Source organism: Thamnophis sirtalis, unplaced genomic scaffold (genome assembly GCF_051295495.1).
Source record: "Thamnophis sirtalis isolate CommonGarterSnake01/CBP01778 unplaced genomic scaffold, rThaSir2_p1.2 scaffold_3, whole genome shotgun sequence".
NCBI lineage: Eukaryota > Metazoa > Chordata > Lepidosauria > Squamata > Natricidae > Thamnophis > Thamnophis sirtalis.
Window position 1 is genome coordinate 12,552,764 of NW_028261383.1, and position 22,314 is coordinate 12,575,077.

At 45.8% G+C, this 22,314-nt stretch overlaps 3 protein-coding genes across 4 annotated transcripts in view; 2 read left to right on the forward strand and 1 right to left on the reverse strand.

Annotated features, from left to right (window-relative positions):
* Nucleotides 1-22,314, reverse strand: part of LOC106552957 (major histocompatibility complex class I-related protein 1-like) — a 554,120-nt gene that overhangs the window by 335,546 nt on the left and 196,260 nt on the right. The gene's annotated exons all lie outside the window — the stretch shown is intronic.
* The window catches only part of LOC106541424 (major histocompatibility complex class I-related protein 1-like), a 201,545-nt gene that overhangs the window by 46,962 nt on the left and 132,269 nt on the right, over nucleotides 1-22,314 (forward strand). The gene's annotated exons all lie outside the window — the stretch shown is intronic.
* Nucleotides 3,053-14,394, forward strand: LOC148047202 (major histocompatibility complex class I-related protein 1-like). Its single transcript, XM_087711124.1, has 5 exons — nucleotides 3,053-3,184; nucleotides 5,962-6,237; nucleotides 9,437-9,724; nucleotides 11,946-12,020; nucleotides 14,102-14,394. The coding sequence occupies exons 1-5, from the start codon at nucleotides 3,091-3,093 to the stop codon at nucleotides 14,392-14,394; spliced, it is 1,026 nt and encodes a 341-aa protein (XP_087567250.1). The 5' UTR covers nucleotides 3,053-3,090.

The window sequence follows — 22,314 nt, forward strand, 5'->3', positions numbered from 1 at the left end:
GTGTGCCATAGGTTCGCCATCCCGGTGCTAGTCATTCCTTATTCTAGGGGGCAGTGCTCATCTCCATTTAGGCACATGGAATGCTGTTTTCTACTTGCATTTTTTAGGTCCTTTCGAACTGCTAGGTTGGCAGCGGCTGTGACAAGTAACGGGAGCTCACTCCATTACACGGTGCTAGAGATTCAAACCGCCAAACTGCCAACCTTTCTGATCGACAAGTTCAGTGTCTTAGCCACTGAGCCACTCTGTCTCTACTTGTTCTCCATAGGAAATACATTTAAACAATTTTTCTCCTCCCAGGCCAATTTTGGTATGTGTTGTGTTTGCTGATAGCCTTCGCTGGCCTTAATTGGGGGGACCTCCTGGTTATGGAGGGTCTCTCAGCACATCAACTGGGCTGCCCCGAAGATTGATAAAGTCTTTGGTTGATAAAGTCACTTAGTTCCGATAAAGAAGAATATATGTAGCTCAGGCTTGACATCTTTGCTGCTCTCTGAGCTTTCTTGTTTTCTTGCAGATGTTTCATCACCCAAACTAGGTAACATCATCAGGTTACAGCATCATCAACATAGCATCCCGTGAAGTTGTCTAGCTTGGGTAAGGAAACATCTGCAAGAAAACCACATTCATAGAGCACCAAAGACACTTCCAAGTCACTTGGATCCATTCTAACCTCAACTGTGCCAGAGAGACCATCTGTTGGAGTGGTCTGGATGGATTTGAGCTGGTTAACTATTGAGGATATCAACGTTTCATATTGATATTTAGAATGAGACGTAGTAGAACATTACATTATACCTTGGCCAACGGATCTCAAATCAACTTTTCCGACAAGGAGAACAGTCAACTAATGGAATAGCTTTGCCTTCAGAAGTTGTGGGAGCTTCATCACTGGAAGCTTTCAAGAAGAGACTGGACTGTCATCTGTCAGAAATGGTGTAGGGTCTCCTGCTTGGGCGGGGGGGGGGGGTTGGACTAGATGACCCACAAGGTCCCTTCCAACCCTATTCCATTCAATTCCACTTCCACTCCACTCCACTCCATTCCACTCTTTTAATTTCACTCCATCCCTGTTCTATCCCTATCCCTATCCCTATCCCTATCCCTATCCCTATCCTATGAAGGACTGTTGCCTGTAGAAATGGGAAGAAGTGCTGTTTAGGCAGCGTGGGGTTTGGCTGCTGGATTGGCAGGGCGGAGCTCGGTAAGAGCCGGTAGTGGGGCGGAGTGAAAGGATCTCAGTTGGAAGACGCCAATGTCCGGGTGGTTTAGAAGAAAATGCGGCTATGCCCGGCGTGCCTCTTGGTCCTGGGGGCGGCGCTGGGGGTTTCTGTGCCGGGGGGCTGTTGCGGTGAGTATTTGGGTGGGAAGCAGAAAGGGAGGGGGAGCGCATGTGTCCCCTCTCCTCCCAAGCCGCTTCCTTCTCATGTGCTTTGCTGAGCCGCGTTTAAAACCTGTTCGCCTTTCAGTTGGAATCGATCCCCATTTTATTTCTGAGAAAGTGAAAGGAGAATGTTGGGAGCGCGGAAAGTTGGAGTGGGGGCTGCTACGGGCGAGTTCCCGGGAGGGGGAGGGGAGTAAACAGCAAAGGGGGACGTGATCTTTCTGGGTCTCTTAACCACCACCCCCGTCCCAAACTCCTTCGCGCTTCGCTTGTCTTTTTTTCCCCGTCGGTTCGCGTTTAATTACTTAAGTTACCCAGTTAGTTTACTGTTATTACTATTACTATTATATTATTATTATTATTATTATTATTATTATTATTATTATTATTATTATTATTATTATTATTATTTATTAGTTTCGTATGCTGCCCACTCTCGGAAGACTCAGGGCGGCTTTGTCATTGCCCCTCCTACAAGGGAATTAAACGCCATCTTCCGTGTACATTGTAACTATAAAAAATAGAACAAACACACACCTTTCACATTCTATACCATTGAATGGAAACCCCCTGATATTACATTCATATTTCACTATCCAGTAGAATTCAGTATAGTTACTGCTCTGGGATAGAAGCTGTTTTTCAGCCTGTTTGTCCTTGTTTTTATTGTCCTGTACCGTCTGCCAAATGGCAATAGTTAAAAAAGAAGTTTGTATTTTTGACAAAAGCGAAAGTGAACAGTGAATGTGCAGAGTGGAGGTGGCTGCTGCAGCGACTTCCAGGAAGGATTGGAGTCCTCGGGCAGTGGGGGGGGGTGGAGGGGGGAAGCATAAAGGGAGGGGCGTGTCCTGCCAGGGTTTCTCTCTCTCTCATTCTTGCCCCTCCCTCCCCAACTCCGTTCTTTCCCGCTTCGCTGAGTCTCGTTTAAAGACTTTTGATGGTGTTTTCTTGTAATCAGCTCGCCTTTGTGTTTCTTATCAAAGGGAGTGAACGTGAAATAACCACTCTATAAAGCCTTAATAAGACCACTTACTAAAAATACTTCATCCAGTTTTGGTCACCATACTATAAAAAGATGTTTGAGACTCCAGAAAAAGTGCAGAGAAGAAATCATATTAGTGGACTGTGGGATTTAAAATTATGGATTTAGTGGTCCCTGAGGTCCGAAAGGTTGGTGACCCTTAGAATTGTGGGATGTGTTGTTGTCATTCCTTTCTAGAAGCCCAAGGTCATCTTTTGTCTCCGCACCTCTGCACCTGAGCTAGGTGGAGATCGAAGAAGATTGGACCATGTGATGGATTTATGGGTGTGGGGATAAGATCATGAACTTTCAACTGGGTGGAATCCCAGGAAGTTTTTCAGATTTGGGATTCCACAGCCGTTGCTAACATGTCTGACTTATAAAACTGGAACTTTAAGGATAGCTCTGCCTTGGACTCTGATTTAATTCTGCATGATATTTGGAACGCTGACAGGAGGACTCTTCTGTATGACAGTAAAATTTTGGAGGGGCTGGAACTGCAGTACAGACTCACTAATTCTGCTCTTCTCCCTTCCCAGGCTCAGACTCCCTGCATTATTTCTACCTGCGACTACTAGAGCCCAGCCAGGAGCTGCCTCCGTCCTTCATTAGGGGCTACCTGAATGATCAGCCCATCAGTCGCTATGACAGTCTCGCCAGGAGAGGGGAATCTCTGGTATCCTGGATGGAGGAAGTGGAGAAGGAGACCTTTCTGTCCCTTGAGTGGGTCTTCAGGAGTGAGCTGGAGAAGTTGTCAAGACTCAACCACCCAACAAACGGTGAGCAGAAGCTGGGCCACATTTGATGTCCAGGTTAGATGTCCTTTATGGCAAAGCACAGGTGGTATTTAGGCAATTTGGACTGGATCAGGTGAACCAATAGTGGAAATTTGACCTGGTTCAGAGAACCGGTAAATACCACCTCTGGCTGGCCCTGCCCGCCCGGCCACTGCTTGCCCCCTCATTCCACACGCTCTCTCGCCACTTGCCCCGCCCCACCTGCTCAACCCACCCCACCGTGCCCAGTCACTCCTCACCTCCTATGCAGCACACTGGGTCTTTGCTTGCGCATGTGCATAGTCTCTGCTCTGCGACTTGCCTTTCTAAGCTGCCTTCCCACACGGTACCTGCACCCCAACTGAGCAGCCCTGATCTGCCTGCTTACAAGTAAGCTGGCTGCCCCCCAGTCCTCACCACCCTTCGCCTACTCCCTTCCACATAGCCCATGGCCCTGCCGTGCTTCCCTGCCTTCCCGGCAACCACCATGGCCAGGCCCACTGCCCATGCTCACCTAGAGAACCCACACAGGCCTCAAACTATACCCTCCCCCACTCTGGGCCAAAGCAATTTACCAGGCCTGTAGCCTGCTGCTCTCGGCTGAAGGGCCATGGATGGGGTCAGTGCAAATTGGGGGGACCCTTTCCTCCAGGTGGGATAAACAGGGGAAAGAGAGATTGGGCAGATGAGGACAAGGCTCCTTGCCTGAGATTCCTTAATGAAGAAGAGAGGGCCTGAGGAGAGGAATACAGGTAGACCTCCTTACAACAGTTTGTTTTGTGACCATTGTTAAGATATTAAAATTTAATAGTTGTAGCAGTGAATGGTTGGAAGAGCCCACTATTACAGTTAATTGGTTAAAGAGAGCTGACTGTCAGGTTTCCAAAAGATGCCCTGATTAATTCATGAGGCTCGAGCCAAGTTTCAAAAGAAATCCAGTCATTTATTAGAAACACCATTTCGGCAATACCCCTTTGCAGTCAGATCTAACCTCACTTAAGGTATGGCTGAACTTTGCGCCTGTTTCTCCCCTTCCCTCAGTCTGTGTCATAAATCACATTCTCCAATAAGGTACATGCCTCACAAGCCTGCTGTAGTAATCTGAGATCAGATTTGGGTGGAATGCGCTCTCCCCCCCATTCGTCACCATGGCAACTCGATAACAGACATGCAAATGCTGTATCACTGCCTGAGGGAATCTGAGCTGTGATTGGTTGCTGTGGGACTAAAGGGGGAGTTTCCTGGTTTCCCGTCTTTTTGCTCTGTGTGTCCTATATGCTCTCTGTGATTTACCTGACAATTTTTGTGCTATACAGGTAGTTCCTCGACTTATGACCACAACTGAGTCCCAAATTTATGCTACTAAATGAAAACATGTGTTAAGTGCATGTTGCCCCATTTTGCGACTTTTCTCGCCAGACATATTGAGTGAATTACTGCAGTTCTTCAATGAGGAACCCGGTTATTAAGTGAATCTGGATTCCCCATAGAAGCCGCTTGTCAGAAGGTCGCAAAAGAGGATCACCTGACCCTGGGTGTGGCACGACATAACCACGAACGTCAAAAGCGCGCCGACAACACCGCGGCGCTAAAACCGCGATGTCAAAAGTGCGCCCACAACAGCCCGCCCACAACAGCGCGCCGACAGAAGCGCGATTTAACTTAAGGTAAGGTTTAGGGTTAGGTTTAGGGTTAGGTTTAGGGTTAGGTTTAGGGTAGGTTTAGGGTTAGGTTTAGGGTTATTTTTAGGGTTATGTTACAGCGTGCTTCTGTCGTCGCGCTGTTGTCGTCGCGCTGTTGTCGTGCGGTTTTGACGGTGCGGTTTTGTCACCGCGCTTTAGTCACACGTGCTTTAGTCTACCGCGGTTTTGTGGTAGAACCGACCCTGGGACACTGTGGCCGTCATAAATGGGAGTCGATTGTCAAGGGTCTGAATATAAATCATTTGACTGTGGAGATGCAGCAATAGTCATAAGTGTGAAAAATGGTCTTGGGTTACTTTTTTCAATGCCACTGTAACTTTTAGAATAGAGTAACAGAGTTGGAAGGAACCTTGGAGGTCTTCTAGTCCAACCCCCTGCCTAGGCAGGAAACAGACAAATGGTTATCTAACGTCTTCTTTAAAACTTCCAGTGTTGGAGCATTCACAACTTCTGGAGGCAAATTGTTCCACTGATTAATTGTTCCAACTGTCAGGAAATTTCTCCTTAGTTCTAGGTTGCTTCTCTGCTTGATTAGTTTCCACCCATTGCTTCTTGTCCTGCCCTCAGGTGCCTTGGAGAATAGCTTGACTCCCTCTTCTTTGTGGCGACCCCTGAGATATTGGAACACTGCTGTCATGTCTCCCCTAGTCCTTCTTTCTATTAAACTAGACATATCCAGTTCCTGCAACCGTTCCTCATATGTTTTAGCCTCCAGTCCCCTAATCATCTTTGTTGCTCTTCTCTGCACTCTTTCTAGAGTCTCCACATCTTTTCTACATTGTGGCGACCAGAACTGAATGCAGTATTCCAAGAGTGGCCTCACCAAGGCATTATAAAGTGGTATTAACAATTCATGTGATCTTGATTCTATCCCTCTGTTTATGCAGCCTAGAACTGTATAGGGTTTTTGGGCAGCTGCTGTAGACTGCTGGCTCATATTTAAATGGTAGTCCATTTTAATTTAATTCAAATTAATTTAAATATGACCATTTGAATGGTCACTAAGTGAACTGTTGTAAGTCAAGGACTACCTGTCCCTTCTCATTTTCCACGCCCCCCCCCCTGGATCTCTTTCAGGGCTTCATACCTGGCAGGTGATTTTGGGCTGTGAGCTCCGGGAAGATGGGAACAAAGGTGGAGTTTTCCGCTATGGCTACAATGGGATGAACTTCATCAGCTTCCAGAAGGAGACCCTCACCTGGGTGGCAGCTCAACCCCAGGCCAGGGAAGTCAAGGAGAAGTGGGACAAGGATGCAGGGTGGTCCCAGAAAAATAAAGTCTACCTGGAGAAGACCTGCATTGTGTGGCTGCAGAGATACCTGTCCTACAGGAAGAAGGCTCTGAGGAAGACAGGTGAGTGGCCAAATGCCCCCCTCTCCCCATCTAGCAAATTTTCTTTTGGTTCCCTTGTCTCCCCTTCCCTATATAGGTAGTCCTCGACCCATGACCACAATAGAATCCAAAAGCTATGCGAGTCAATAGAATCCAGAAATTTCAATTACTAAGCAAGGCAGTTGTCAATGAGTTTTGCCCCATTTTATGATCTTTTGGCCACAATTGTGAAGCGAATCATTGCTGCCGTTAAGTGGACCATGCCTAACCCTAACCACTAAACTGCCGACTTTTCTGATTGACAAACTCAGCGTCTTAGCCACTGAGCCACCACGTCCCTATTCAGCAGTGGTGGGTTTCAAAAATTGTTCGAACCTACTCTGTGGGTGTGGCCTCCTTTGTGGGAGTAACTTGCCACCCATGTGACCGGATGGGAGTGGCTTGCCGCCCATGTGACTGGATATGAAATTATGAATTTGTACTTAGGTCAGTCCAAGTAGCTATTCAGAAACTCTGACATTGAAGCATGCAAGTCTTAAAGCTGTCAAGTTACAAGACCCTAACAAGACCCTAACCCTTTAGAAAAAAAACTAGGGGTCTTCAAACCTGACAGCTTTAAGACTTGTGGACTTCAACTCCCAGAATTCCTCCTCCAGTCACGTTGGCTGAGGTACTCTGGCACTGAAGCATGCAAGTCTTAAAGCTGTCAAGTTACAAGATCCTTGCACCTCTAACCCTTTAGCAGTGGTGGGTTTCAAAAAAATTTGGAACCTCTTCTGTAGGTGTGGCCTGCTTTCCGGGCAATGTTCCCTCTAATCATTTTTCAGTGTGTGCAGAAAAGTATAGTGTTCGAGCAGCACATTTTCAGGCCTGAGCACCTGAATTTTTTTTAGCCATAATTGCCATCAGAGCAGATGTTGGGAGGGGGGCAAGGAGGAAAAGGGGCCCCTCCCTCTCCCTCAGACCCCCAGGAAGGGAGGAAGGGGAGGGGGAGGGAAAGGAAAGAAAATGGGAAACAAGAAAAGGAAAGGAAAAAGGAAAGAAAATAGAAAAGAAGGAAAGGAAAAAGGAAAGGAAATGGGAAAGAAGGAAAGGAAAAAGGAAAGGAAAGGAGAAAGGAAAAGAGAAAGGAAATAGAAAAGAAGGAAAGGAAAAAGGAAAGGAAATGGGAAAGAAGAAAGGAAAGGAAAAGAGAAAGGAAAGGAAAAAGGAAAGGAAATGGAAAAGAAGGAAAGGAAAAAGGAAAGGAGAAAGGAAAGGAAAAGAGAAAGGAAATAGAAAAGAAGGAAAGGAAAAAGGAAAGGAAATGGGAAAGAAGAAAGGAAAGGAAAAGAGAAAGGAAAGGAAATGGAAAAGAAGGAAAGAAAAAAGAAAAGAAGGAAAGGAAAAGAGAAAGGAAAGGAAAAAGGAAAGGAAAGGAGAAAGGAAAGGAAAAGAAGGAAAGGCAAAGAGAAAGGAAAGGAAAAAGAACGGAAGTTAGAAGAAGGACAGAAAGGAAAAGGAAAGAGTGGAAAGGATTGGTACTGCTCAAAAATCAAGTCTCAAGATCCCGTGGACCCCTTTGGCTCAGGCAGTCCAATCCCACGCTGCTTCCCTCTCACCCCAAAGCGAAGGGATCGCAGAAAAAAGGCTGAGCCCAGAACGGAGCTTCAGACGAGGCAATGCCTGAGAAACCCCTGATGTGCAGAGAAACGCAGGGTACAACCAGCAAATCCCGTTTTCCCAGGAACTGACGAAGCCCCAGAGGACCAATGGGAATTCTCCCTTCTGCAGCGTCATCGATCTCCGGGCAGAGTCTTCCTTGATTTCACCAATCAGAAATCAGAGTTCAGAAGGGAGGGAAGGGGGATATTTTCAGTCACATTTGAAGGCATTAAAAAACACTGCACTGCACTTTGAAACTTGTGTGCGGTGTTTTTTTGTTACCTGTGTGGCCGCTCACGCGCACACCTTAGAGGGAACGCTGTTTCCGGGTCCACTGGTGGAACCTCTTCTAACCAGTCCGGTAGATTTGACAAACCGGTTCTACCAAATAGGTGCGAACTGGTAGGAACCCACCTCTGCTATTCAGAGTATTCAGACTACTGTAGGATAATAGGGAAAATAATTTTCAATGCTCCATAAAATAAGTTTATCTAAGAGAAAACAAGAAAACTTATTAAGCAAGAGATGAAGGCTCAGATCCATTTGCATTTCCATGAGGAAATCTTGCAAAGCAGAAGAAATTGTAATCCTCACATCCTACATTTTGGGACTGAACTAAAGGGTCTATCAACTTGCCATGACCAATTCACCACAGCCAATTTTCCATGGCCAACTCGCTGCATGACAACTCGCCACAACCAATTCGGCGCAGGACAATTCACTGCGGGACAAGAGTTAGACTAATATCAAAGAAATGGTGGAATAGAATCATTAAAGAAGGGATACAAAAGGAGGAACAAAATGAAACATGAATGGCAAAAATTAAAATCATCTTTATTTGTTGTAAATCATTCAATAGAATTGTTAAATTGTGCAGCAGCAGGTGCAAGAGCCGAGGTGGCGCAGTGGTTAAATGCAGCACTGCAGGCTACTTCACCTGACTGCAGTTCTGCAGTTCGGCTGTTCAAATCTCACCGGCTCAGGGTTGACTCAGCCTTCCATCCTTCCGAGGTGGGTAAAATGAGGACCCGGATTGTTGTTGGGGGCAATATGCTGACTCTGTAAACCGCTTAGAGAGGGCTGAAAGCCCTATGAAGCGGTATAGAAGTCTAACTGCTATTGCTAACTGCTATTGTCCTGTGTTGAGTTGGCTGTGTTGAGTTGGCCATGGTAAGTTGTATCCCAGTGAATTGGCCGTGGTGACTCATCCCGCAATGAGTTGGCTGCGTTGAGTTGTCCTGTGGTAAGTTGGCTGTGGTGGGTTGGCCATGGTGGGTTGGCCATGATGGGTTGGCCCATTCCCAAACCGAAAGATGAGGCTGTTCTTGAACACATTCAGTTTGTGATGTCAAAACTGAATCAAACCCTGAGCATTACAATTATTTCTGTCAGTGTGAGAACTTCACCCAAACTTCTGTGCATCCCTTTCAAAAATCGAATGTAAAGAGCTTTGAGGGTCCCGTAGGCTCAGGAGAAGAGAAAGAGCAGTGGGAGAGGATGACCAGATAAGGTCTTCGCTGTTATTAAATTACTTGGCCAGAAAATCCCAGGAATCGTGTTGTTGCTGTTTTTGCAGAACCCCCAGTGGGGAAGGTGACTCACAAAGTGGTTGATGATAGCCTGGAGGTCCTCATCTGCCAGGTCTTTGGCTTCTACCCCAAGGAGATCCAGGCCACCTGGACCAGGGATGGAGAGAACTGGGAACAAGAGACCTTCCGTAGAACTGTAGCCCCCAACTCAGATGGGACTTATTATGTCTGGATCAGCATTGAGATCGATCCCAAGGAGAGGGACCGTTTTCGTTGTCACCTGGAACATGATGCCTTGCAGGAGCCATTGGTCTTGGCTCTCAAGGACGAAACAGGTGAGAGGTTGAATGATTATTACACATGGAAGTATGTCAGTGGAACCTGTAGCTGTTCAAGGTCTCCTGGACTATAACAGCTTTGCATCTGCTATTGAGCCCTATAGCTGGCCAAGGCCTCCTGGCCCTGGGAATAGGCTGAATCCTCCAGAGTTTTCCAACCCCAAGGCACCCACACATTCGACTTCAGGGGTCTCCAACCTGTGGGCTGCAGCCAACTACTGGGCCATGCCTAATCACCACTTGTGCGTCTGCAAAATGTGCATGCCCCCACTTGTGCGAGCCTCATTGTGGGTGCTGGTGGCCCCACTCATGTGAGCATCGCTGTGAATGTTACAGCCACATCTGCAGGGACACTTGTGCCTGCCCCTCCCCCCAAATCATCCCTCTTTCCTCCCTCCCCAACCCAGAATAATTGGGGAACTACTTAATGATCCGTGTAATTGCTTAATGATTGCAATTGGGAAAATTGTCATTGAGTAATACAGTCATGTGGTTGTTGTATTTAGTGACTGCTTTGCTCAATGATTCTGGTTCCAATCATGGTCATACGTCAAGGACTGTTGTATATGGAGGTACTCGATCATAGAAATGACAGGGAGTGGAAACAATGTTTTCCTTTCTTGGGAAATTATTTGATGGGACAAGTTATCCCATGTCATTCAATGTCCTTTTCAGCAGGGGAGGCTGGCCCTTTCTCAGCTCAACAGGGTAGACCAGAGTAAGAAACCTGTTGTGGCCCAGCGGGATCCGTTTGAGCTTCTGATGGACTCTGATAGTGAAGAACCCTATGAGTCTGCTATGGAAGATGTGGAGGACCCTGGGGCAGGGTTCAGACTCAGAGCAGGGACCAGAGAGGCTGGTTGGCCACCAAGAGGCACCTGAGGCATGGAGCAGTGGGGAGGATCAAAGGGAGTTTATCCCTGATGCCAGAAAGAGATGGGCGGAGAAATGGAAACAGCAGCTATGGAGAAAGACCCATAAGAGATAATCACGCCCAGGTGGTTGTGGCTTGGCCCCTCCCAAGAGAGTATATAAGGAAAGACTTTGGGAGGAGTCCTTTTGCAGGACACAACCGTTTGTAACAATCTGGAGAAGCTCTTGTCTGCATTGTCTGTTGGAGTTGGGTTGCTGGCAACTTCTTGCCTGTGAATTGTGTTTGGGCTTTCAGCCAACAGGATTGTAATTGCTGTAAATAAAGAGTGGCAAACTACTAAGCCTGTGTCAGCGTTAATCACCGGACGGAAGCGGGTCAGAACAGAAACCAATGTCATTTACATCAAATACTACCTTTATTATAAAATCATAGTGACAAAATCTTGCAATCTGAGCATGCCTCACCTTCCAACCATTTGTCTTCTCGTGAATTAAGGAGAAGCTGGACATATTTACTTACCATATTTTTTGGACTGTATTTTTTGAACCTTAGTTTTGGGGGAAGAAAATAAGAAGAAAAAAGATTCTGCCTCATGAGAGTTCATGACTTGGAACACATGGTAACAAGGTCAGCCAATGAATAGGCGCAGCAACTAAGTCAGCCAATGAGGGCTATTTGTATCTGAAACAGTATTTGCTGTGTGAGCAACAAGGAGACAGGAAGGAGCCTGGCTTAGTGAAAGTGAAACTGCTTGTGTTTTGCTTGTATTTACTGCTACCTTGGAAAACCTGCTTTTTGATAATGTATTGTATATTATTATTTTGAATCCTGCTGAATTAGTTACCTGTGTGTGCTTTCTGAATGTGATTGCTGCTGCAAATGCTGACCAGCCGGGTTAGCTTCAGGACTTATTACAGTCTGATTCAGCACAGCTGATTGGCAGGTGGATGGGACTGCAGAATACCCCCAATAAGCTCCAGGCTACAGGGATTGCCACAGACCATCGCTGCCTCCATGCCTCCCATTTTTGGCCTCTGGTGTGTGTGGGGATACATTCGGTGTATAAGAAGCACACAAATTTTCACTCTCTTTTTGGGGGGGAAAGGTGCGTTTTATACTCCGAAATTATTGTAATTTAATTAATGGGCTTTAGGCAGTGCCTCCCACCTAAAGGAAGCCCCTCCCCTCCAATGCTGAAGAAGGAATATCTTTGAAGAAGAGGTGCTTCCTTCAGGTTGAGAGACTTCCTGGAGACCAGCACAAGTTGGGAAATGCTTCCATTGCTCAGCCTCTCCACTTCAGGATCTGTCTACTCTAATCGTAATTCTGTGTCTCTTTCTTTAGCTACAGAGTGGTGGATTCCTGTGGGACCTGTAGTAGGTGTAATTTCTGGAGCTGTGATTTTCTTCTTCCTGATGTGTAAGTGAAACAAACACTTCCACCCGCCCCCACCCTGGGTCTTTCTGTGTTGACTGAGTTGGTGTGAATGTGAGAGAATCTCTCTGAGAGTTTCAGCCATGACTCCCCACGAGGCTCTTCCCCACAAACAGCATTTGGACCAAGAGTCAGAAAGGAAGAAGAAGCTAGGCAGCCATTTTTTTTTCAATTGACTGTAATTCTCAGAACGTTTCACCTTCCTCTCCTCTGGGAGGAAGTCTCTTTGGCCTTAATAGATTGATTTCAGAGGGGCAAATATCTGGGGCTGAAGAATCAAAGGAAAGTCCCATAAATGACCTGGGAAGCCCTAGACCAGTTATGGCTAAACTTTTTGCCATTGTGTGCCAAAAGCTGGGGAGTGCAGGGAGGTCTTGCATGGGCATGGCCCCACCCATAATTCTATGCACGCGAACCCCTGCGTATGCATATGTGACCCCCTGCACATGTGTGAATGACCCCCGCCCTTGCCCCGCTTTTGGCACGTGGACCCGTTTTTCACCCTCCCCTGCTCCAGGGGCTTCCTAGGAGCCTGGTGAGGGCAAAAATGGACTCCTCTCCCCTCCCCCCCGAGAGGCCCTCCGGAAGCTTCAGGAGGCTTCCCGAACTTCCGGTTTGCATGTTGGGTTGTTTTTTGTCCTCCAGAGGCTTCAAAAAATGCCCAAAAATTAAAGGCGAAGTCAGCTGGCCAGTGCGTGCATGCATGTTGGTGTTGTCAGGGCAATGCCTCGCGTGCCCTAACAAATGGCTCTGCATGCTACCTGTCACATTCGTGCCATAGGTTCACCATCCCAGTCCTAGACAATCCATTATCCTGTTCCTGAATAAGATCCATGTGCCATCTCATCTGGCAAGAGAGACCTTCAGGGAAGCTCTGGTGGCACTGGGGGTGGGGGGTGGGGAATGTGTGGAGGAGCTCCATGTCCTCTGCCCTTGCTTGCAATCACACCTGGGGACAGACAACAACAGGGGAAGTAGAAGGAGCTGCTACCTACTCAGAGCAAAAGTAATGAGAGGGAGGATGGATGTGGGAAGTGTCTCCTCAGTTGAGCTCATCCAAATGCGGTTCAACACAACCAAGCGATTCTCTCAGCAACAGTGAAGAAGTGCTTTGCCATTTCCTTCTTCCTGGATGGGCCTTTTGACTTGTTTGCAATTTATGTTGCTCATTTGTCAGTGCAAGTTCTAAGCCAATCAGAGCGAGTTTAGCTTTGCAAGATCAGGCAAGATCGCTTGTTATTGGAGCTGGCCGGGTTGGAAAGAGAGGCTTTGGAATATAAATCAAAACAAATGTGGTAAGAGAGGGATTAAGAATTACCGAGTGTGGAATCTATGGGGAGGACCATCTGTCTTGTACCAAATAACAGGATTCCCAGAGATTTAACCTCATTGCTTAAGAGTAATTGGTGGTGATTTAATAGGTTTTATTGGGAGCATCCCAATGATTGAGCCAACTGTCAATGGTTTTAGTCAGAGGTGGTATTCAGCCGGTTCTGACCAGTTCTAGAGAACCAGTAGTAGAACTTTTGAGTACTTTTGAGTACTTTGGAGAACCAGGAAATGCGACCTCTGGCTGGCCCCGCCCTCACCTATTCTCTGCCTCCCGAGTCCCAACTGATCGGGATGGAATGGGGATTTTACAGTACTTTTCCCCTGCCATGCCCCCCAAGCCATGCCCACCACACCATGACACACCCACCAAGCCATGCCCACAAAAACAGTGGTAAAAAATTTGAATCCCACCACTGGTTTTAGTGGTGGTGGATTGTGATTTCCCATGAAAGCTTTAATAGGAGCAAGAATGGTTTCAAATTGATTATTTCTCAATAACACCCAGGAATGTTCCTTTTCATTTCCCTGTGGCCAGCAACTTTTGACTGCCAACAATTTTGCCTTTTGTCCCTAACAAACAGATGGCAGCACTAATTCAACTTTCTCAAGGTGCTGGGTTATAATCCAGACTTAGAAGTCTTCTAGAGGTCTTCAGCATGAGTTTGTCTCCATCTGAGGCAGGAGCTGCATCCCCCAAAATTAGCCAGCTGTCCTCTCTTTTTCCCATCTAACAGGGAGGTGCTGGAGACGTAGAATGAGTCCCTATCAGAAAGCAGAGTCTTCGGATGATGATTTGCTATCAGAAATACTTTCTTCTCCCCTTAATTGTGACATAGAAAATAAGATTCAATCTGAACTGATGCTCCAATCTGAAGTAACCAGGGAGGTGAGTCTGATTGTTGCTGAAGTCTATGTAAGATTCAAAACTCTGGGCTGGGGAAATACCCAAGAGCCAAGGCCATTGAAGAGTTGGGTGGGCAACATTCACCCCCAAAGTCTTTGTAAGGCAACCATGAAGGGATTATGAGCTGCTTGGGGTTCCTCTGGGGCTCTGTGATCCTCTCGCACCCATCCGCTCTGAGGGAGGAGAAGGAGACGGGGAAGGAGCCAGGAACAGAAGCTGGAGCTGGAGTTATCTTGGAGAAATGTGGAATTTCTGTCCATGAAGGACTGGAAAGGAAGGAGAGAAGGAATGGAAGAATGGAAAAACAAAGGGTGGTGGAGGGGGAGGGCTGTCCAGGAAAAAGTTCCCTGGAGATGATGGGCTGCAGGGATAAACTCCATGAGATGGGCACCATACAAGTAGATAGATTAAATGGATAGATGATAGGTAGAGAGACAGACAGATAGATACAGATATATAGATATAGATCAGGGCTAGTCAACCTTTTTATACCTACCGCCCACTTTTGTATCTCTGTTAGTAGTAAACTTTTCTAACCGTCCACTGGTTCCAGAGTAATGGTGATTTATAAAGTAGGGAAGTCAATTACATTAAAAAAAGGAAAGTGCTTCAGTATCAAGGTGCTTCAGTATCAGAGCCAAGGTGGCGCAGTGGTTAAATGCAGCACTGCAGGCTACTGCTAAATCAGCAGTTCAGCGGTTCAAATCTCACCGGCTCAGGGTTGACTCAGCCTTCCATCCTTCCGAGGTGGGTAAAATGAGGACCCAGATTGTTGGGGGCAATATGCTGACTCTCTGTAAACCGCTTAGAGAGGCCTGAAAGGCCTATGAAGCGGTATATAAGTCTACTGCTATTGGTATAGTATCGGCCGAAACCCCTACCGCCCACCATGAAAGCTGGAACACCCACAAGTGGGCGGTAGGGACCAGGTTGACTACCACTGATATAGATCATATAGAGGAAGGTAGGTAGGTAGTTAATGGATGGATGGATGGATACAGACAGATGTACTGATAGATATAGATAGATAGATAGATAGATAGATAGATAGATAGATAGATAGATAGATAGATGATAGATAGATAGATAGATAGATAGATAGATGATAGATAGATAGATAGATAGATAGATAGATAGATAGATAGATAGATAGATAGATAGATATAGACAGATAGAGAGACATAGACACAGACAGACAGACAGACAGAGACAGGCAGGCAGGTCTGTAGATAGATGGGTAGGTAGGTAGATACAGAGGAAGGAAGGAAGTTTGAGAGAGAAATGAGGACCAGCACACACCCACGTACACCAGGAGCTGTTTCTGTCAAGCCTCTTTGGCTGCTTGCCCTCCTACCTGCCAGGGTTGTGGTGGGAATAACAGAGCTCATAAGGACTCTTGCCTTGAACAGGGGGTTGGACTAGAAAACCTTCAAGGTCCCTTCCAGTCCCATGATTCTATGATTCTAAGTGGAGAAGGGGAGAAAACATTGCTAGTACAAAGTATAGTTCTGATGCCTTCCTTTTTCTCTCTTTGCAGGGCACAGAATCCTATGGAGAGTGGAGCCCCCAGAGGGTTCTTGAAGACTCTGGGTCAACCTTGCGCAGGCGAGAAGGGAAGCAGCAGCCGCTCAGAAGGTCAATGTCCTGGGCGGGTGAATTGGAGACCCTGGACAAAGCAGAAGCAACAGAGTCAAAAGGGGGTTCCAAAGCAGAGAAAGTGACTGTGGGATCTGTTAGAAGAAAGCCACATTCAGTTCCTACACAATTCCTCCGAGGAGAAGAGGGCTACTAACTTCAAGCAACCGCAGGAGTCCTGGCTGCCACCATCAGGGAGGCCCTGCCATCAGCGCAAGGCATTTCCCCTTCACTTGCAGCTTGGGAAGAGCATCATCAGAAGCAGCAGCAGAATGAGGAGGATGGTCCCTGCTGGAACTAGCCATTCTCCAGCCAAAAGAGGAGAGAGAAACATGCTTCTGATTAGATTGGAGGCTGCTCTCCAGGGCTTCTTCCACAAATGCTGAGTCCCCTGATGTAGAAGGTGCTGAGCAGAGGAAGCCCCTCCCCACCATGCTGGGACTTCATTTAGAGGACATCCTGGCTCTCCCAAGTTCATACTTTCTTCAGACAAATGGTCTTCAACACCAGATGTTATAAATACATCTGGCGTTGATGCTACCTGGGAATAGGGCGGCATAGAAATACAATCAATTCAATTCAATACCTATCCCACATTTTTCTAATTTACTAAGAAATAGACTCCAGTCTACTTTGTCAACCGTCTTACTGACATCTAAGTATACTATTTCCACAGCATTTCACTGGTCCACTAATGTAGTCACTTTGTCAAAGAATGAAATAAGATTTGTTTAGCATCATTTCTTTTTGACACACCCATGTTGACTTCTGGTGTTATGTTTGATTGTTTCTAGGTGTTTGCAGATCAGTTGCTTGATTTTCCTGTTTTCTTATTTTTTTACATGTTATTATTATTTTTGACATTTGTTGCAAGTCTTACTTCATTCTGAGCCTTAGCTTTCCTGATTTCATATTTGCATTTCTGTTGGTATTCTGTCTTAGCTATAAGCCCCTCTCTCTATTTTTTATACTTATCTTTTTGTCTTTAACAGAGAGTTCTTTATTCAACCATTCTGGTTTGTATTTCAAGAGCCATGGGGGCACCATGGTTAGAATGCAGGCTAATTCTGCCGACTGCCAGCAGTTCGATCATGAACGGCTCACGGTCGACTCAGCCTTTCATCCTTCTGAGATTGGTAAAATGAGGACTCAAATAGGCCGACTCTGTAAACCACTTAGAGAGGGCTGTAAAAAGTACTGTGAAGCAGTATATAAGTCTAAGTGGGAATGCTATAGCTATTGTAAGTTGCATTCACTACCAATCCTCACTCTCCTCCCCCATACACCAGTGGTGGGTTCCTACCGGTTCGGCCAAAGTGGTTTGGCAGCCTGGGTCACTGGAACCAGCAGCGACCCAGGCCTGCCACGCCCCTGAACCAGTTCTCCGGTTGTTTTTTGCTTCTGCGCATATGCAGAACAGTTTTTATTGCACTGCACTGTGAGCATCAAGCACGCATGTGTGCCCATGAGTAAACCAGCAGTAGTACCGTATTTTTCGGAGTATAAGAACGCACTGGAGTATAAGACACACCAAGATTTTGAAGTGGCAAATTTAAAAAAGTTTTTCACTCTGCAAACCTCCCCAAAACAGCCCCTTTTTCACAAAAATTGGCCTATTGTTTTTCAAAAAGTGGCATGAATAGCCTTTAGGAGGCTTGTAGAGTGCTCCTGGGGACTGGGGGGGGGGCAAAATTGAGCCTGTTTTTCACTCATTTCTGCCCTCCCCAGCTATCTGGAGTACTCTATAAGACTCCTAAAGGCTCTGCACAGCCATTTCTGCAAAGGAGGTGGGGTTTGGGGAGACAAAAAATGCTGTATTCAGTATATAAGACACACCCAGATTTTCAGCCTCTTTTTTGAGGGGAAAAGGTGTGTCTTATAATCCGAAAAATACGGTAACTGCTGGAACCCACCCTTGCCATACACATAAACTGCTTAAAGCTCTATTGCAAGAAAACGTTTACAATTGACTTCGAGTGGTCATAGCAAGAAGATTCAGGCAAAAAAACCACCCTGTTTTAGTAAACAAAATGGTTTATTCTGGGTTTTTAAAGGCCATATAACAAGGTGCCTAATGAAAGATTGTTTTTCATCAGTTAAACATAACAACAGAAAAAACATTCAGGGTTTTTTGTTTGTTTGTTTAGTTATATGTTGTTGTTGCTAATTTGCAACAATTAATAGTAGCCTGGTGTCATAGGTTTTATTAGGGAGAGTGGTGTTTTAACTGTTTTTTATTGTTAAGATTTTTGTTGTGTTTTAAACTTCCCAATTGGACTGAAAAGCCTCACCCTGTCTCCTTTGGTCTTCTTTAAGAGTTATGAATGTTCTCACACTTCATTGCCCAGTCTTCAAAATAATTTACCCAGGGAAGTCAGTTCAGGCATATATTCCAAGAAGTCTTCTTAGATAATTCTGAGAAAACTTAAAGGTCCCGGCAAGGAAGGAAGTTCCCTAGGAGGGCCTGTGTCAGGTGTGCCTCCTTCAAAATCCAAGAAAGTAAACCCGCAACGCCATTGATTTAGAGAAAAAGTACTTTTACTGGATATGAAGTGAAAGCAGTGAAAGTGAGGCAAGATCTGAGGCAAAAAGGTGCAAACTTGTACATATCAAACATTTATCCAAATCCTTCCTCCCAGTTACCCCGGCCCAATGTCCAGTCTCCAACCCCCAAGGGTGTCATGTGGGGTGCATCTCCAGGTGGCCTCATCCAGGTAGTATGCAGAGATGGTTGGCCTTGACCAAACCCAAACACGAGCCTTCAGCATGCACAGAAGATGGTGAGGACATAACTCCCTCTTCCGAGATGTCTCCACCAGCAAGATTCCCAAATACCATGACCCCCCTCCCTCCCCATTACTATAGCAGCCGATAGCAAGCAAGCAATATAGAGGCCAACCGCCTGATTGTAATGTATAACCTATACTGGATGGTGGGGCCTTTATTGCCATCCACCAAACAGCTTGCTGTCATCCCTCTTGGGTGAAGAATAAAGAATGTATCCCAAAAGCTGCTAAGAGGTCTCGGAGAACAGGATGGGTGCCTCACTGCTGCCCATCTCAGCTCTTCCACAGGTGTGACCAAGCCTGTCTCAATACTAAGAGTCTGTCATGAAACCAGACTTAAATAGTTCTAGCTAAGTCATTCCCTCTCAGATTTTCATCAAACTATCTTCTCAACCTCCTTCCCCAAAAGGGAAGGTTAGAGATGGGTCGGGACTTATTGTAAACTGGTCGGAGATGGGGGCAACATCCACTCTGTCAGAGAGGCCAACATTTTGACACAGACCCGTCCACAGATTCGCCTCCCTGGCTGCTTTTACAACCCAGGAGGGTATTGGATCCAATAAACAGATGGCTGAGGTGATAGCTCAGAGGCCCCGAACCACTTCCGCAAATGTCACCAGCTCAAATCCATCCAGACCAGCGGTCGCCAACCTTTAATATGAATTTTTTTTTAAGCTGTTCCTTTGTAAAATAATTATTTTTATAGAATATAAGAATTTCTTAAAATATTATTTTTATGACTAATAAAACATTAAAAAAGCAAATAATGTCCCGATTTTTTCTGTGGACCACCAAACTTTTCTCGTGAACCACCAGTGACCTCAGCAACAATGTGGCTGAGTACCAGTAATCCTCATAGCAGCCTAACAGATCTTCTAAGGCAGGGGTCTCCAACTTTGGCAACTTTAAACCTGGCGGACTTCAACTCCCAGAATTCCCCAGGCAGCTTGAAGTGCGCCAGGTTTAAAGTTGCCAAGGTTGGAGACCCCTATTCTAAGGGATCCTCCCTAGCCAGTAGGGACTAAATAGGCTACAGGATGGCTGTCGGCAGATGCAACTTAAACTAAAATTGGAGGAGGAGGAGAAAGATTATTTCAATGCTGGAGAACGAATAGAAAATGTCTGTGAGTCCTTCACTTCAAGCACTCCGTGTCTTGGGTTGCCTTCTCTCTTTTTCCCAGCAGCTCTTGGAGGGTTCAGCAACCACAGAAGGTGAAATCACCAAGTGAGGCTCCTGAACAGCCATGAAAGGCGCAACAGATGAAGAGAAACTGCAGATGTTCATCTCCAGAGCTTCTGAGAATAGCAACTGTAGGTTTGAACAGCTTCTTGGAAAATGTCTGGAGGGGCTAACCAAGTCTTGGGGGGATTTTGTCAGAGGGTTGAGGAAAACCACCACTTCTGTCCCTCTGCCCCCATCCCTCCCCTCCTGTACTCATAAGCAGAAAATCCAACTGGAGCCCATGGAGGGGTGGCCCTGTGGGCCATCTTGATCCAGCCTCTCCAAGGCTTTGTAAGTTCCAAGAAGCACTTCGAATTGTATTCAGAGTCCTATTGGAGGCCATGCAAACCCTTCCCTAACCACCACCACCCCATTGTAGAGGCTCCCTTACTGTACCATCTTATCCCAGCCTGCATACAAGCAGCAATAGATGCAATTTACATAGACTTCTTTGATTCAGTGGTACACAGCAAACTGCTTCTGAAACTAAACTCTTATGGCATTTCTGGGCTCCTACATAAATGGATAGCTGTCTTCCTGTTGAAGAGGCAATAAGTGGTCAAAATAGGAAGCGCTCTACTAAATCCTACCCCTGTTAACAGTGGTGTTCCCCAAGGCAGCCTTTTAGGACCAACATTATTTATACTTTATGTTAGGAATATAAGCTAACGTTTAGGTTGGCAATATATAAATCATATAACAATGCTGTACCTGTTTCTTTAAATCATGCTGTAAATGTGATTAGCTGCTGCTTCCTCAATTGGCCATAAGATGGAGCCAGAATCACTGTTAGATGCTGATCTGATCTGAGTGTTGGGAAGCTGGCTGTTAGAAGTGCGGTGAGCTATTGTAAGTTTTGCAACTGTTAGCAAACTTTGTGTACCGGACTGTTTATGATTATGGACTATGTTATTTGGATTATCCCTTAACTGAAAGATGTTGATGACTGACTGTCTTATCCGTGTATGACTTGGGCTGTTTGATGGACTCTGATACCTCTATTTCCACAAAAGTAAAAGCCTATTTAAACTGCAGTGTCTCTGTATGCTGGTTTGTGTGTTCTCCAACACAACTCTCACAATGCTTCTCTGAATACACTCGCTCTCCCAACGGGGAGCTTGCCTAACACTTTACCTAAATGACCTTTGCGATCATACCAAAAGCAACTGAGTTCTCTTTGCTGATGATGTAAAACTATTCAACACCAACAACAATGCTACCATCCTTCAAAGAGACCTTGACTGCCTGTCAGATTGGTCAAACAGGTGGCAAGTTCAAATCTCAACCAGCAAATGCTCTGTCTTACACATTGGCCCAAAAAAATCAGAACATAAAATACAAGCTAGATGGACAAGATCTTGTAGATGACCTGCACTATATCCAGGACCTTGAAGTAGTCATTTCTAAAGCTCTTAGTGCCAGAGCCCACGGCAGTAGTGGGTTTCAAAAAATTTTAGAACCTCTTCTGTAGGTGTGGCCTTTGTGGGAGTGGCTTTCCAGCCATGTGATTGGGTGGGCGTGCCCAACTTGTAAAATGTAGTGAAACTCACTTAACAACGCTCTTGCTTAGCAACCAAAATGTTGGCTCAGGAAGTCTGGCATTTGAAGCATGCAAGGCTTAAAGCTATCAAGTTACAAGACCCTTGCACCCCTAACCCTTTAGAGGAAAAAAACCCAGGGGTGTTCAAACTTGACAGCTTTAAGACTTGTGGACTTCATCTCCCAGAATTCCTCCTCTCGCTCTTCCTCTTTTTTTTTTTTGAAATATTTTATTTTCTTTTCATAACACACACTCACATGTATACTATACATAGCACATATCATATAGTATTAAATAATAATTACATCAGTTCCTCTTGTCAACAATGCCCCCCAAAATAGAAACCCATTATAGCTCTTCTGCTCTCCATACACCTCTTTCTTCTACCACCCTCCAACTTTCTATCTTCCCTCCATCATCCCCCTCTACTCTACTTCCCCTCCCCCTCTACCACTCCTCTCTCCACAATCCACTTCCCCCCCCCATCCTTCTCATCTTCCCCCCCCCCTCTCTCCCATCCCTCTCTGCCCATCTTTCTCCTTTCCCACTCCTCCTCTCCTTGGTGTATTTCCGCTACATGTCAATATGCTTAGCCTATCCTATTTTTAAAGAAAAAGTAATAATAGTAATAGTAGTAGGAATATAAAATAAAGAAAGAAAAAAAAGAAACAGTATACATGTGATGTCAAATTACATTGAAATCTAACACATCTCATCTAACCTGATATATCCCTCTCCCCCACCCGACCCCCGACCCCCCACAACCTACCCCCCCCCAGCTTCCCAGAACCCGTACATGGTATAGATTTTTAACAAACACAGTCTAAGATATATTGGGGGTGGGGGAAGGAATAAGAAAT